Raw genomic sequence first — 16081 nt, forward strand, 5'->3', positions numbered from 1 at the left:
TCTGGAAAGGGTGAGTGAGAATAATGGGCAAATCAGAATCCAAGAGGAAGAAAGAGAATGAATTGTTCACGTCTACAGTTGCACTTATGAAGCCGTTCAAACTGAGAAGAAAGTGGAGTTATATACTTCGGTCTGCTGAGAAATTCGACGGGGGCCTTGACTACTAGCAGAAGCCGTTGGAATGATTTGAAAGCTGAATAAAGCAAGTTCTTGGTTCACGTGAAGAGTCTAGGATGTGTGTTGAAGCTGATGTAACAGTACAGGTCCTCTTCAGATACCCTGACTATGGGCAACCATGGAGAAGGGGGGCAAGGGAAGTGATGTCATGTGAGGCATGATATCATCAGGCAAACTACACGATGTATGTAATGATGAATTTTGTAATTTGTGCCAGTTCTGTGGCCTGACACAAACTACATAATTTGCATCCTTTGTGTAATGATGACATGATGTGAGGGACATCATCATGTCTTCTCCTGGATGCCTATGTCCCTAGCCGAACACATGGAGGCCAGGAAAAATGGGGAAGAACCAAGTTACCTGTCTACAGGTAGTCCCCAGTTTAAGAACAAATTCCATTCCCAAGGTCTGTCCTTAAGTTGAATTTGTATGTAAGCCGGAACAGTATTAATTTATAATACTGTATAAGTGGAATTCTGTAATTAACTCAAACCATTGGGTATGTGACTCGAATCATTGTGTAATTAATTTGAATTTTGCTGCAATAGATTTTGTTCTTATCCATGGGTTATGTGTAAACTGGGCATTCTTAACTTGGGGACTACCTGTATTCTCCATCTAATTTGAAGTTTTAAAGAGAGCTTTAAAGAGAGCTAATGTACCTGTGTGTATCTGAATGTGCGTGGAAACAAAGCTTAACTACCTTTTACATTTCTTCCATTTTTAAATGCATTTAGTTGCTTGAAAGTTGGAAAATCAGAAGTCTGCACATTCTTTTGTAAACCCTCAATTGGTTCAATTAGGACTTTTTTCCACATGGTCAGCTCGGCTGCTTACATTTTTTTATGTGACATATAACAAGTATTTGTTTGCAAATGGTGGGGAGAATTAAATCTATGGAGAGAGTGAGGATTTAAAAAAAAACCCAATATCTAAGAACTTAAGAAAATGATCACTCTTACTTATATTTCCTGAAAGAAGACGATAGTGGAAGGCAGTGCATGCTAGTAGAAGATGACAGAAAACAGTTAGGAGTCAAAGAAACCACAGCAGATGCCCTGGACGTTATCAAACTCTGGGCCAGCATGGGCTGGGAGACAGCTGGAAAATTCCTGATATCTGCAAGTTGAGATCATTTGCAGTGTGAACTGCACTTTGTGATTCTGGTGTGACTGAATTTTAAAGTGTAAAGACCTTGGCCTGCAAAGTGTGACAATCATACTCCCCTCTGCTCTTCTACCTCTTCCTCCACTCCTCCACAATGTCTTTTACTGCAAGCAAAATCCTTTATCCTTCTTTCTGTTTCTGAAAGTTGGAACTAAGGTGGATTCTGATGTTGCCAAGACAGCAACATGTGGGCCCAAAAGGGTCCATCAAGAGATGTGGAGAAACATCAAGATTTCCTAAAGTAATAAACAACATTTAGAAGGAGAAACACATCACAGTAGATTGAGTAGACCAGGGACTATCATTATTATTTAGCTGTACATACTTTGAATAGACAAAGACATTTTTTGGCTGCTGAAAGCAGCTGTTTTGTTTCAGGAAGGATGTGATATTCATTTGGGAACATCAAAGTGGTGGTTCCCTCCCAGGGAATCTGGTTCAGAGATACTTCTGGATTCTTCAGAAATTCAAAATGGCTGCTGCCATGACAAATAGCTCATTCATTGAATCCCCACCAAAGGCCACCAATTATAGTAAATAGCTGCAGAGCAGGCAGCAGGAGGAACTTGGAAAAATTAGCTTGGGGATGTGAAGGATGAGTAAAATCCTTGACAGGACACAAGGACATTGTTGTATACGTGAAATTTTAATTTTTTATAACTAGCTGCAGGGGTAAGTGGATTTTAGGAACAAATGGGATAGTGAGAAAAATGTCAGGAGGGTGCCTCTGGAGTGATTTTTGTTGGGCTGGTCATTCTTCCAGCATTTTATTTTATTCAGAAGGTACTGTCTTAAATATTCTTCCAATGAAAGAACCAATGAGTTAAAAACAAGTGTGTTAAAAATATAAAGCCACAGTGTGCCCATCCAATGCTATTTTTACACCTGAACTGCCAGGGTAAATATTTTTGTATAGGTTCCTTTGTTTAAATAAGAAACGTCTTGCAAAAATTTCCCCTTGAAATCAGACCAAAAGGTGAAAAAGACATTCTCTGTTTTTGTTTTTAAGGGATGTGGGAGGAAATCAGAAAGTAATCAGGGGTTTGTGGGAAGGCCATTTATAAAACATTTCTCCTCAAGTTACTGTATTAATTTCACAAAGTTTTAGTTGATTCACTATTCACCCCAGCCCTTGAGTTGCCTGTTTTTTTAAAAAATCAGTTAAAAACTTAGCACTGTAGCATTACATTCATTCTCCCCTCCCTTATTTCTAGTGGGGGTCTGGTGATTTTGCTCTCCTTCCTCTGCTATATTTTGCTGACTCATCTTTCTCCTTTTGGCTGTGCTCTTGGACTTGAGACGGCATGGTTGGCTAAAGCCAGCTATGCGGGCTGGGTTCCTACCTCATGAGGAAAAAGTCTGTCTCAGAGAAGTTGGGATAGAAATGATAATAAAAGAATCCAGATTCCTTTTGTGGCTACCAGCAGGAGTGAACTGAGTTGAATGAGAACAGCAAAGCACAAAGCTTTGTAAGAACAGAATGGAGTGGGAGTGGGAAGAAGAGAGTACATTTCATCTCAATACATGCTGGAAAGCTTTTCTCGGTTCGCATGCTCAAAAGCCACCTAAAAATATCAAACTACCTTGATGTTTCAAGCTACATAGTGCCCAACATCTGGTAAATGAAAGGAGAACCAGTAGCTTTACTTAGACTGTTGGCAACGAAAATGATCATGGATGGTTAGAGTAGACCCATTGAAATCAATAGGACTTATTCATCATAATTAGGAATGGTTTCAATAAGTCCCTGCTAAGTATGATTAAATGTGGATTCAATCCATTCACAACAACATCATAGTCATCATTGCATAAACTAAATAAGACAAGGTACTTACTGGAATTATATACTAACTCATCATGGGATGGGTATAACATAATATCGAGATGATAGTACAATATATTATAATTCTTATAATTTTTAGTTACTATCAATTATCTTGGAAGATACTTAATATTTATTTAGGATAAATTATTAAATTGTTATATTGTATTTTAATTAATATTTATCTTTTTTAATGACATGGGCGATGACAATTTTGATATATGAATGAATGAATGAATGAATGAATGAATGAATGAATGAATGAGTGAATAAAATTGAAAATCAAGCAACTGGCCCAAAGACAATCATAGATATGATAGCTGGAAAAGATCTAAGCCTCAGTGTCAATAGTGTTGTGGCGGAATTTGTGGGGCTCATGAACTCCCTCTTAATGGTGAGAAATATACAAATCACAGTTCATTTGATTTTCCACTGCATCCTTACTCATTTACCTCTCTTCTTACTCCACTGCAGGAGACCATCTGATCTTCCTAGATGCTCCTCAAAATAGATAATAATAATATGCTTAGCACAGTTGGCCCCTTATGGGCTTCAGGTCACTGCCTTTTCTCTAACCTAATCTTCTGGTTTAGACCAATCTGCATTTGACCACTGAACATCTGCACTGCATTGACCCTTCTGAAAGAGCCCAAGTGGATCCCCCCAAAGGTCATCCTGTCTAGCATTCAAAGTGATCAACCAGATGTTTCTGGAATTGCCATTATTAAATTAAGAGAGCAACAACTCCATTCCAACTGGTCATCTAACACATATTGACTCTGAAGGTCTATTCAAGGACTTCTTGTTGCTGCAGACTAAGACTGAAGTAAAACTATTTAACTTGAATGCAGACAGTGATCCTAATTATGTGCCAGATATGAAGTCAGCTCATCTTGAAGCAACACTTTCTCTTAACTATATGACTTCAAGCTTCAACACCATCTGTGCATTTAGTACAAAAAAGAATGTCCCATGCAACATTGTTCACACATTCTGAGTGAGAATCGGATCACAGATAAGCAATAGGGCAATTTCCTGATATGCGTGACTATGATTTCTTCATTCCTTTTTCATTAACCATGATGGCTGAGATGAGGGAAACTGAAGGCCTTATACAGACTAGAACTTGGTGGTAAGTTGAAAACAGGAGATCTTCCTTAAGGAAGTCTTCAGTAATGCAACTCTGCCTCCTTCAGGAGAGATTTTATCACATCTTGTCTAGACACAGTTGTCAAAAATTTTCCATAGTGATCTAGGAAGCACAGTTTTACATTTTAAAATGTGTACCACACTTTCATCTGGTTACATCTCTGGGTCCTACCTGTAGGGATTTCCTCAAACATTTAGCTCACCAGTTCACAACCTCTTCCTCAAGAGATGAAATGGGCAGAACCATTAGAAATGAAGTAGAGAGAAGGGAAAGAGAAAGAGAAGAAAAGAGAGAGACTTGGATATACTTTCTGAATTAAAAGTACCTCATTCCACATCTTCTTACATCCTCACCCACAGAGATGAGACTGAGACAGTAGATAACAAAACATCGGTTTTGTGATCCAAGGTAGATTGGATATAGCCCTGGGCAACCTTATGCCAAAGGTTGTATACAGAGCAAAATGCAAAAACATGTATGTAGTGATGTCATCATGCAAATGCCATCATGACTTATGCCTGATGCAAGTATGCAAAATTACATCATTTGACCCCGCCATGCTCCAAGACAAATGAAGTACATTAACAGATGAATTTCAGACTGACCAAATAAGTACTGGACATAAAGCTACTTTGTTGGGTGGAAGAAGAGGAGTTAATTGGGACATCATAGAAGCAGGTTCATAAACTTAAGGCAAGAGTGCTAATATCTTGCTAATGTTGGGGAACAGTTATTTGTCATGCTAAAGATGGTCCTGAAGATCTATATGCATACCTCTATATTAACTCATACATATATTTCGTTTCAGGGTAAGAAACATTATGTAGAGTGCAGAAAAGGAGTAAGAAAGAATAGCAAGCTGAAGAAATTAAAGGTATGAGATAAGGAAAATAATTGCTAAAACAAGTTTGTATCAATATAATTCACTACCCCTTTCTGTCCTTGCAAACTGTTCTGTTTTATGTCCATATGCTCTTTCATATACTGCCTTTTATTATCTAATCTTCTCATCTCTTTCTTTTTGAGGATCTTATCAGCTCAACCCACCCATGAAGTTCTTAGTCTTCCCCTTCCTCTTGACCCATTCACTCTTCCTTCATATGCTTGTTTTGTTAAATGGGCCTCATTTTTGCAATCTGCAACCTGCTTATTTAGCCACCAGAGATGAATGTCTTTTTAACACATCCTAGTGGCTCATTTTACAACACTCGAAAGAAAAATCCATGCTGCTGATACCGCAGGGAATTGAAGCGCTTCTTTCCTTGTCACTCAATGAACTGACAATTTACGCCAATATACAGACATGCATAAACCCATTTGGTCACATTTCACAGAGCGTTATGCTCACTTAGAAACAATAATTCATCTGTGTTGGGATTCTGCCATCACTGGACATTAGACTGCTGATCCCTTCTTATCCCTTCATCTACTTTCTCTTTCCCATCTTATTTTTTGTTAATTTAAGGTTGGTTAAAAAGATACAAAAATAATATTCTGAATTTTAAAAATGGATTGGCAAAGAGTATAGGCCAAGTGAGTAAAAAAAACAAAAAAACCCAAACAAAAAAGACTTGGATATTGGGTAATATGAGAAAAAAGGGTACTTCAACTAATGGTTCTTAGAGTTTTAATTAATTAATTGCATGCATATTCTCCTGCAATCAAGAATGGTTCTCAACAGTTTACAAGATATTGAAAAAACAGAACTACACCATCTATAGTACTTCTAATTAAAAACATCATAAAGGAATCGAACACATTATTTGAATAAAAACAGATGCCAATTCTGAACAAGACACTTTACAAAAGAGCTCAATTTTAGCATTTTCCTAAACGCAATCAGGGAGGGGACCAGTCTGAGTTCACCTGGAAGATTGTTTCAAAGGGTTGATGCTACCATTGAGAAGCAACATCTTCTGGTTTCTGTCCACCTTACTCCCTGAAGTGGGGAACAGCCATTTTTCCTGACCTGTTTCAGGTTTAGCCAATTCCTGACTTTTAAAAGCTGAGATGAATCTATGAGACCCATGAAGGAGAAAACTGCTCAGTCTTAAAATGAAACAATAGAACAGAAACAGAAATTCATGCCTTTGAGTTCTATATGCATCCCAAATGCAAGAGGAAACCTAGATTAATGCTACTGAAATTCTCTGGTAAATTATCCAAAACCAGCAGTCTATTTTCCTATTAATTTCTAGCAGGACATTAAAGCAATAAGGTGCAAGGAAGACCAGTACCTTGCTTAAATCAGCAAAATACCTCTAGGAACCCACTGAAAATGGAGACCCATTCATTTGCATGACATTGTAACTGCCCTGGACCACTGTGGCTCTCAGCGGTCAAAACTAGAGCTAAAAAACAAACTTCTTTCCTACCCCAGCCGCAAAGTTGTCTTCTTCTGCAGCAGAAAGGAGTTCAGAACATTCTAAAATCTGTTAGGTTCAGTAACTGTTTAGTTGTTTTCTAAATACATAGAAGGAAGAAGAACATATATACTTAGGAATACTAAACAAGTATTGAACCTAATATATTGCTATAATTTCCTTGTTGGAACAATAGATGTAATTCTAATTCTCTGAAAGGGAATCATACAAAAAGAAGGACTCGGTAAAAGATTGAAGGTAATTTTGATTTTAAAAAATGGAAATATTGGCAGTGCTTGTTCTAGAGAGAAGATAAATGGAATCGGAAGGTACATACACTACAAGAACAAAGAGGCAGAAACAGAACTGCAAAGAACATGCAACGCTAATATAGAACATCATTTTGTGTACATATTCAGTACAATTTTCATCATGAAAACAGGATTAAGGCTGATGTTCCTTAAGCTTTTTGATCTGCATGTTGGAGGATGCAACAGATTTCACCCTAGTGAGATGTTCACTTTTTACAATATTAACTGGCTGTGGCTGGTGTGGGTCTTCCGGGGTGTGTGGCCGTGTTCTGGAAGTTTTGGTTCCTAACGTTTCGCCAGCACCTGTGACCGGCATCTTTAGAGGACAGGAGCACAGACAGGAGCGGTTCTCTCTGTGCCCAGGATGATGTGACTCTTTGTGGGTATTTATAGAGATCAGCGAGGGTGCCTGTGGCGGGGGGGCTCTATAAATACCCACAAAGGGTCACATCATCCTGGGCACAGAGAGAACCGCTGATATCTGTGTTCCTGTCCTCTGAAGATGCCGGTCACAGATGCTGGCGAAACGTTAGGAACCAAAACTTCCAGAACACGGCCACACAGCCCAGAAGACCCACATCGGCCATCGTATTCCGGCTGTGAAAGCCTTCGACAATATATTAACTGGCTGTATTCACAAAACAACAACAACAAAAAAAAAACCACGATGAAGAGTGCATCAATTTAGAATTCACAGGCCTGTTGCCAGCCTTGGAAAAGTGCAAACAGGATATCTTCTGAGACATCCATTTTTCAATTCTGATAATTTTGAGTATGAAATAGAAAATCGCAAGCCCACCCTTCCTTTTGCTGCTAAACTGAAGACCAACTTCAGAAGACTAACTGTAAAGAGGCCGATTGCGCTTGGCTAAGGAAGCATGAGTTGCTGATACTTTCTTTAGAACTTTTCTATCTTTTTGTGGCTTTTCTAGGATTTTCAGGACCTTATCAATCCAAACTTCTGTTTGGCTGGGAACCTTAAATAAATTTTGCCCAACCAGATCAGGAACAGCCTTAACTATTTTATTGGTAACTTGTAGCCAATGTGTCAGGATCTCTTAGCTGGACTGATCCTTTCCTTCACACCTTTGCATTTGTTGTTTGGTTCATTGTTTCCATAGAAATAATTCTCCAGGTGGTGTCCCAGAAATGATTTTTAAATTAATTTCAATTTTAATTCTATGTTTGTACCAAACTTTGACAAGGGAAATGTATAGATCTCATTGGGTGGTTTGATGGTACAGAATGCAGTAAATTTTGCTGATGCTAAGTAAATCCAGTTTCTTTAGATATTGAATCAGTGTTAGCCTATGAATTTGAGCCACAGTTGACAAATAAGGTCACATATGTTTGTGACCATATATGGAAGCGAAGTCAGCCTGGTTTTCCCAGGCTATGCTTGATATTATGCATGACTGCCTTTTTTCTATGAATTGTTAATATGTTCTGAAATTTACTTAGGGACAGGCAAATATTTGGTGTATTATTCCCTAAATTTGCTGGAATAGCTTTCACAGGCTGGAATTCTGAACCCCAGATTCTATGGTGGCAACTGACCCAGCACAGCTGTGTTCACATAGCATACTTAACCAGTTCAGGTAAAAACCTCATAGATACATTTGTCACAATGTGCTAATTTTGGTTTGTGTTAACTTTAGTTAGATTATTTTTGTGGCTCAGCCGTGTTATATGAATTTATTTGATTAATTTTGATTCAGTGTATTGTGTGACCTAGAAAATGGGTTAATTCATAACCAGGTTAAGCCTGTTTTGTGAACAGTCTGTCAATCATGAAGAGGAAATAGTGTTAACACTTCAACCCTAGCCCACAGAGCTATTCCAAAATTATATGCTCATAAATGAAATCACAACTGTTACATTAATTGATAAAAAAATCCTATGTAAATCCAAAGCATCACGTCTTCCAGTGACTTTGTGCCATCCATACCCCCTCCTAGTCATTTGACTCACCTTTGTATGCCAGCAGCAATCTCAGATGCATTGATGAATCATCTGGCAGCTTTTTATTAGTCCTTCTCCACTACAAAGGAGGTTCAGAGGTGGCCACTTCCCTCCTCAGCTTCAGACCCTTATATTTTTTCTTTCCATTGGCAAAAAATCCATGGTGGTGCATTGGTGAGATTTGGGGGTTATATCTACAATCAACTATTTCTGTCCCTTGTGTGTGCCTTGGACAGTGAATACCAAAACCATCACAGTGATGGAGTGCCTTGAGGCCTCTCAAGGACTGTCTCAACTGCAGATGTTAGATGCTAACTGTCTGGTATATAATTCGCACAACATAGGTAGGGGTTATTACTTGATGAGGTAGATTTGGTGGAACCCTGGGCAAGGCAGACTCTATTTGGGGTTAAATCTAAGCTCCAGGGTTAGCTGCCTGGGTTAACTTATGCTTTCAGATATTCACACTGCATATTAGCCTCTTCTATCATTGATCCATATAAGCATATTGTAGGAATAGGGTCTGTATCCAACTAAGAATTTGTATCCTACTAAGCCCATTATGAGGAAAAATCTTGCTTGTTCTTCCTTCTTCTTATGAAATAGGAAGAACATGTAACAAAGAGTAAAGTCTTTCCCTCTGTAGCCCTTCAGGTTTGGAATGCTTAGCTTGACTGGGTTAAGTTCTGCTGGTGAATTTATATTGCGAGGAGCATCTATTTTCTAGAGGAGAATGTGAAAAAACCCTCCTTGTGGCAGTTAAACTGAGTTTTGGAGTTATTTCAGATCTTAGTTCTGATACATTCTAAAATAATGTGCATTTCTCTCATTAAGAAACAGATGCCTGCTCTTTGGTAGAAGCAAAAGGATAACTCTGTTATTAAAATAAGAAATAATAATTGCTAAATGTGCTAGCGGGGACGTGGTGGCACAGCGGCTTAATGACGCTGAAAGCTGCCGGCCAGAAATGGTCGACACTTCAGCGGTTCGAGCCCAGCCTTCGCGCAGCAGAGTGAGCTCCTGCTTCCTCCCCAGCTCCTGTCAACCCAGCAGCTTGAAAACTTACGCGAGTAGATAAATGGGGACTCTCACCCTGGTGGGAGGAAAAATGCTGGCAGCGCTTGCACGGGAGACGGGACCAGTTGCCGGTAACACGGAAGCCGCGCACGCCCGAAAAAGGCGCGAAGCAACGGAAACCCCGCCTTCTGCGCTCGCCAGCTGGGCTCTGCTCTAGGAAGGAGGCAATGGCAAACCACTTCCGAAACACCTTGCCTTGAAAACTGCAAAGGACTCGTCCAAAAAGCAGTCACTGCAGAGTCGGTAACGACTGAGTGCAGATTAAAAAAAAAAAACTTGCTAGCATTTCATAAAGGATAGAAGATATATGTACATCAACTATTTTTTTGCTGGTTTTGTGACCAAACTGATTCTTCTTTATAATGCATCATACTATGTTTTGCAAGAGTAATCAACCACTTTGAGCTTTGTAGTAAAGTAGTATATAACTATTTAAACTACTTTCAATTGACAGAGAAAATAGTATAGGGCTGTGGGAAACTCTGATCATTTTATCACAGGCTTTCCAGTAGAAGGGCAGGATTAGAAAAATATAGTGTATTTGCTCCTACTGCATTTGTGCAATATTTTTTAGGCTGCAGACATTTAATCCAAGTTTCTTTGGATGGAGTGGGATTTAATTCTGAGCAAACATGGATAGGATGACATTTTAAACAGTGTATTAGTATATGAATGTCTGTTGCATTTAAGCTATTCAGTTAATATTGCAGTAATAATTATATTATCATACAATATGACATTATTGGAAGGAAAGAGAGGAAGAGGACGACTAGTAGCAGGGTGGATGGACTCAGTTACAATAGAGATGAATGCATCATTGGAAGACCTGAAGGACCAGGCTGGGGACAGATCATCATGAAAAAAGTCTATCCATTCAGTCTCCAATTAATGGTTGATCCATTCATCCATCATCTATCTATCTATCTATCTATCTATCTATCTATCTATCTATCTATCTATCTATCTATCTATCTATCTATCTATCTATCTGATATTGCAAAGACCCCTAACACAAAGATCCAATTCCCTAGAGAAGGCTCTAATAGTGGGAAAGGTAGAAGGAAAAAGAAGAAGAGGACAATCAGCAGCAAGATGGATGGACTCGGTTACAGTGGTGATGAGTGCACCATTGGAAGACCTGAAAGATCAGGCTATGGACAGATCATCCTGGAGAAAATCTATCTCTGTGGTCGCTAAGAATCAACAACAACTTGATGGCACGCAGTCCATCAATCAATTGCACTATTGCACCATTACTGCAGTACTATTCTGAGATGAAAATAATAGCCGCTTAAAAGAAAGACAATCCACATACCGACGCCATTCATGACGGGTGACTCGTTATTAACCTCCAGTACTCCAGGCAAATTGGGTTCTCCTTCAGCTTCATTTAAATCTTCGTTTGCCTTTTGAGAGCCGTTCCCCAAATGAGCAGAATCCTTCTCGAAAGTGGCGTCTCCATTCTGCAAGCCATTGTGCGGCTTTTTCAGAGGCATGATCTGCAAGCCGCTGGGGGTAGTCCGGTACGATACCGTTTTGGCAGCTCTGTCGTTTGAAGATGCAGGTTTTGCTGCATAGCTCTTTTTTGGCTTTTGAAATGTTGGGGCCATACGCTTCCTTTTATGAGACAGCCCTTTGCTTTTCCCAGAGTCTGAGGGTCTGTGCGTTATTTTGTCAAGGGACGACCCCCTGCTTTCTCGTAAAAATTTGGGCACACTGGCTTGTTTTCCATGTTTAGCTCGCTTTTCTCTTGTGACGTGCAGCCCGTTGAATTCATCGATAAATTCCTCACAGTGCAATAAGTGATGTTCTGGTTCCCATGTATCTTCATTGCTTCCATACCCTTTCCACCGTATGAGATATTCCCATTTGCCCTTTTTATTCTTTCTTTTGTCTACAATCCTTTCAACCTAATAGGAAAACAGAGAAGAAGAAAAACTGTAATCGGCTATGAGGAAAATAATAACAGTGGGTAATCCCAGGCATGCTTACTTGGGAATTTAAGTGACATCAGTGGGGATTATTTCTGAGTAAATATGCATGTGAATACTGATGGATAATGCGAAGACCCAGCTCTCTAGAGAAGGCTCTAATAGTGGAACAACTCAGTTGATCAGCAAAGCCACTGTCTACTTAAAGAATGAAAAAAAATCCTCCAAAGAAATTGTCCAGGTAAGGATTTAAAATCTGGGAAGGAGAAGGGTATGTACATGAGTTGCCCTTGCAACATTCCTGGACACCTGGGTGCATGGTGATCCGTTCCTACCCCTGATGAAAACCAAGTGACAAAATGTTCATCATGACATTAAGAGGCAAACTCTGTCCTTCTGTATTGCATTGCAATGTTACAGGCAAGTACATAAGGGACACCGTTTGCATCACAGCATATTTTGCTACTTTCCTCCCCCTTGTTCCTCTGCAGATGTCTGTTCCTGAGTGCTTCTGCAATTTTCTGTGGATGGCTGAGATCTGCAGGGTTTCTTTTTAAAGCAAGCTTAATCAGCTGTGGACGGAAACCCTGTTTAGACTTTAGCATTCAACCTGAAAAATTCTGAACAAGCATCCTTGTACTGAGAGACATCCTTGGAGGTAGGACTTCCATTCATGTCCTTGCCCCAAGGCACATTTTCAACCTTTGCATGTACAAGCCTAAATCAATGCCTTCTATGCATTTCAGTTGATTAATTGATCTGCATTAATTTGCACATGAGAAGAAACAATGGGTTACATCCAGAGTGAATTCTGTTCTCACTCTTATCACTGGAAGTTCATTCAGTCATGGATAACCTGTCTCATTAATCTAACTGGGAGATATATTAACCATGCTAAACATGGATCCATCAGTACTGTAGTTGTAAATAGATAAAAAATCTGTTTTCTTTACTTTTAAAATATGCATAGTCATCTTAGAAGATGCATTCCCAGTTCATTCTCAGCACCAGAAGGAATGCCTCTTTTAACTGTCTAATGCTAGCTCACGTTAATCCCAAAGGCATACAAATTACATCCCAAAGGTGTACAAAGAAATAATAAAATGCTTATGTTAGTTTTCTGCAAGCTCATATTCCAGGTCAACTTAACTACGATGCAGTGTGAATTGCTAACTAGTGTAACCCCCGCCCCTCTGAATTTAGTCAGTGTTTTTATTCTTATGAGTTGGAAATCAGTTCTATCAATATTGCAATCAGTGGGGTAAGTAAAAATTGAAGCACAAAAGCGATTAATTGTTGCTTAAAATAGTTATATATAAGCTGCGTTTGTTCAACATGCTCAACCAGGCAGTTAAAGATCTAGAGACTGGCTCATGATAATAATACTAAACTGATGTTCAAGTTAATTCACTTTTTCTTAATGTTTCTACCACTTGGTTGCAGGTCTGCTTGTTTGCACTGCAGTTGCCCAGTTCATGTGGCAAAGCTATCAATGCATGGTGTGACGGGTGTTGCTATTCAGCCAGTTGTTGCAGAGCACAATCCTATTTAAGATGGACCTAGAGTGACTTGCCCAAGGTTACTTAGCCAGCTTCTGGGCCTAAGAGAAGACTTGGGTTTCCCCATTCCTAGTCCAGCAACCTCACCAGTGAACTACACTGGTCCTTGGAGTGGGAGAATGGGACTGGCCCAGAGTCCCCCAGGGACAATCTGTGGTTGAGGGGAGACTACAGGCTGACTCTCTCCTTGCTCTGAGTCCAGAATCTTACTCACCACACCATGCTGGCTCTCACGTTAATGTTAATTAACATTCATGCTAATATTAGATTTGGGAAGGGGACTTAGTAGCTTGGTGCACAAAAACTAATCTATTTGTTTAGTTTTTGATTTAATGTACTATATTGTGTAAACCTAGAAAATGGGTTAATTCAAGTAACCAAGGTGTGTTGTACAAAACCTCTTCATGTCTACAGATGCTTTACTGTGAAATTTGGAACACTTTCCTTTTTATTTTATTTATTAAATTTATACAGCTGCCCATCTCACGTACGTGATTCTGGGTGGCATACAATAACACAATCAAGTAAACAATGATAAAACAACAATATAATACAACAATTAAAAATAAAACAATTTTAAAAAGTGTAAAACACAGATATAAATGAGATCGCGGGAGAATGGACCTTTCCTTTCTATCATCACAAATGGTACAGAAGTCAATACATATCCCACAAATTTACAAAAATTCTTTATGAACCTGATTGCTTCATATACTTTCAACTTAGAACTTTACTTGTTCATCATAGCTATTTTTGGGTAGTGGTGGTAACATTTACTGTTCCAGCTTTTCTGGCAACATGTGATCCAACTGTGAGAATCCCCCACAGTGTTTTGTGGTAGCTTCTAAGAATGTTACAAATGATTAAAAATTAATGCCATTCAGTGAAGCTTAGCAGAGTGCTTAAGCATAATATTGTGCACTCTCAATTAAAAGTATGGAACTTGGCATGCTTAAACATGAATTTAAACATATAATGTGTATTTAAAACTTATATTTGTTTATGTGCTTCTTTACAGGGGTTTATATGTCACTGCAGTCCAGCAGCTTGAGTAGCTGACATTTCCTCCTTACAGTAAAAGGATTAAAATATAAAAACAGTACAAGAGAATAACACACACACAACAGGGATAAATAATAATAAAAGCCACTAAGAAAGAAACTAAGGTCACTCAGAACAGAAATTTCCAAATGCAACCCAGATTAGGGGTTCTAAATTAGACAAGGTACCCTCCCAGAACTTTCTCAAAAATCTTGTTTTAATGGCTCTCCTGAAGCACAATCGCTATTCTTTTCCTGAAATTTTGGAAACATTGATGTTTTGGAAATATGTTTGATATTTTTGGACTCCATCTGGAAATACACCAAATCAAAAAGTAAACTAACATGTAAAAGGCAGGCAAAGAAGCTTGCAATGGTCCAAAAGTTAATGAAAATGATAAAGTAATACAACCAGTCAGAAGAAGCTGAAACTGTTCATAAGGGATAATATTTGAGATTCAAAAAATGGGACTGATTAGGGATTTTATATTGCAAAGCTTGTATTCTAAGCCCTGTTCCTCCCCTTTCAGCTCTTTTATGAAAATGAGTGCCTTTTGTATGTTTTTGATACAGTGGAGGACAAAGACCAGAATACATGTTTTCAGTGTACAAACTTTCTGTCTTCTTCTCCTAAACATGCTAAAAGTGAGGTGCATGGCTTTCCTTAGAATTCAGCAATTTATAACGCCATTTGTAGTAATGGTTAAAATGTTCAACAAACTGTACAATTACTGTCTGAATCAACCACACTTTTCACTTTTATATATGAAGCATGCTTTGTCACCCATTCAATTTATTATTCATATGAATGTATGTGTGTGTGTGTGCGTGCAATTGGCTTTTACATCAAAGCTACAACACGACTTTGAAAAGTGTGCTACAAGTTATATATATATATATATATATATATATATATATATATATATATATTTATATATATATTTCCCCCAAATCCATGTGGGAAAAACCCCCTTCCCCCATTGCATAAAAATTTCCAGAAAATTTACACTTCTATGCAAACTAGTGAGGCAAGGAAACATCTGTTTCAGCAGATCTCAAATTTCAAACAGATTTCAAGCATCTCTTGAGAATATTCCACCGCTGGCTATACAGATGGCTCTCAACACATACTGAATGAATGTTGAATTAGGGAAGACATGTATGAGAGAAAGAATTTCAAGGAGATCTAATGGCAACCATGTCCTGCAGAAAAGCTGGATTCCAACTCGACAAAGTGAAAATCTTGATAAGTTATGTGGAATATATTGTTCTATTGGAAAACAAAGGTTTCTGGATCCTTTTTTCCCTGTAATCCCTATTTTTGAATGGCTTCCTGAAACGACATTTTTCCAAAGTGAAGTTCAAAACCAAAAAAGGAGAATAATTACCAACACTTATGACATCCCCAAACTAAACAGTCAGAATAAACTTAGCAGGACAAAGTGTAAAATACTTTTTAGCCAAAGGCAACTGGAAAATGTTTAATAGCTAAAAATTGCCCGGAGACCAACCATTTATC

General features: G+C 38.5%; 1 protein-coding gene across 1 annotated transcript in view; it reads right to left on the reverse strand.

The window, feature by feature from the left end:
• Nucleotides 1-16081, reverse strand: part of CDYL2 (chromodomain Y like 2) — a 71023-nt gene that overhangs the window by 24197 nt on the left and 30745 nt on the right. The window contains exon 2 of the mRNA XM_088135989.1: nucleotides 11348-11942. Within this exon, the coding sequence (XP_087992115.1) occupies nucleotides 11348-11942 (595 nt within the window). The remainder of the gene's footprint in view (nucleotides 1-11347; nucleotides 11943-16081) is intronic.

The sequence above is a fragment of the Python bivittatus genome, unplaced genomic scaffold (genome assembly GCF_059951505.1).
Source record: "Python bivittatus isolate LINGU-HERP-01145 unplaced genomic scaffold, Pbiv_v1 ctg000190_np1212, whole genome shotgun sequence".
NCBI lineage: Eukaryota > Metazoa > Chordata > Lepidosauria > Squamata > Pythonidae > Python > Python bivittatus.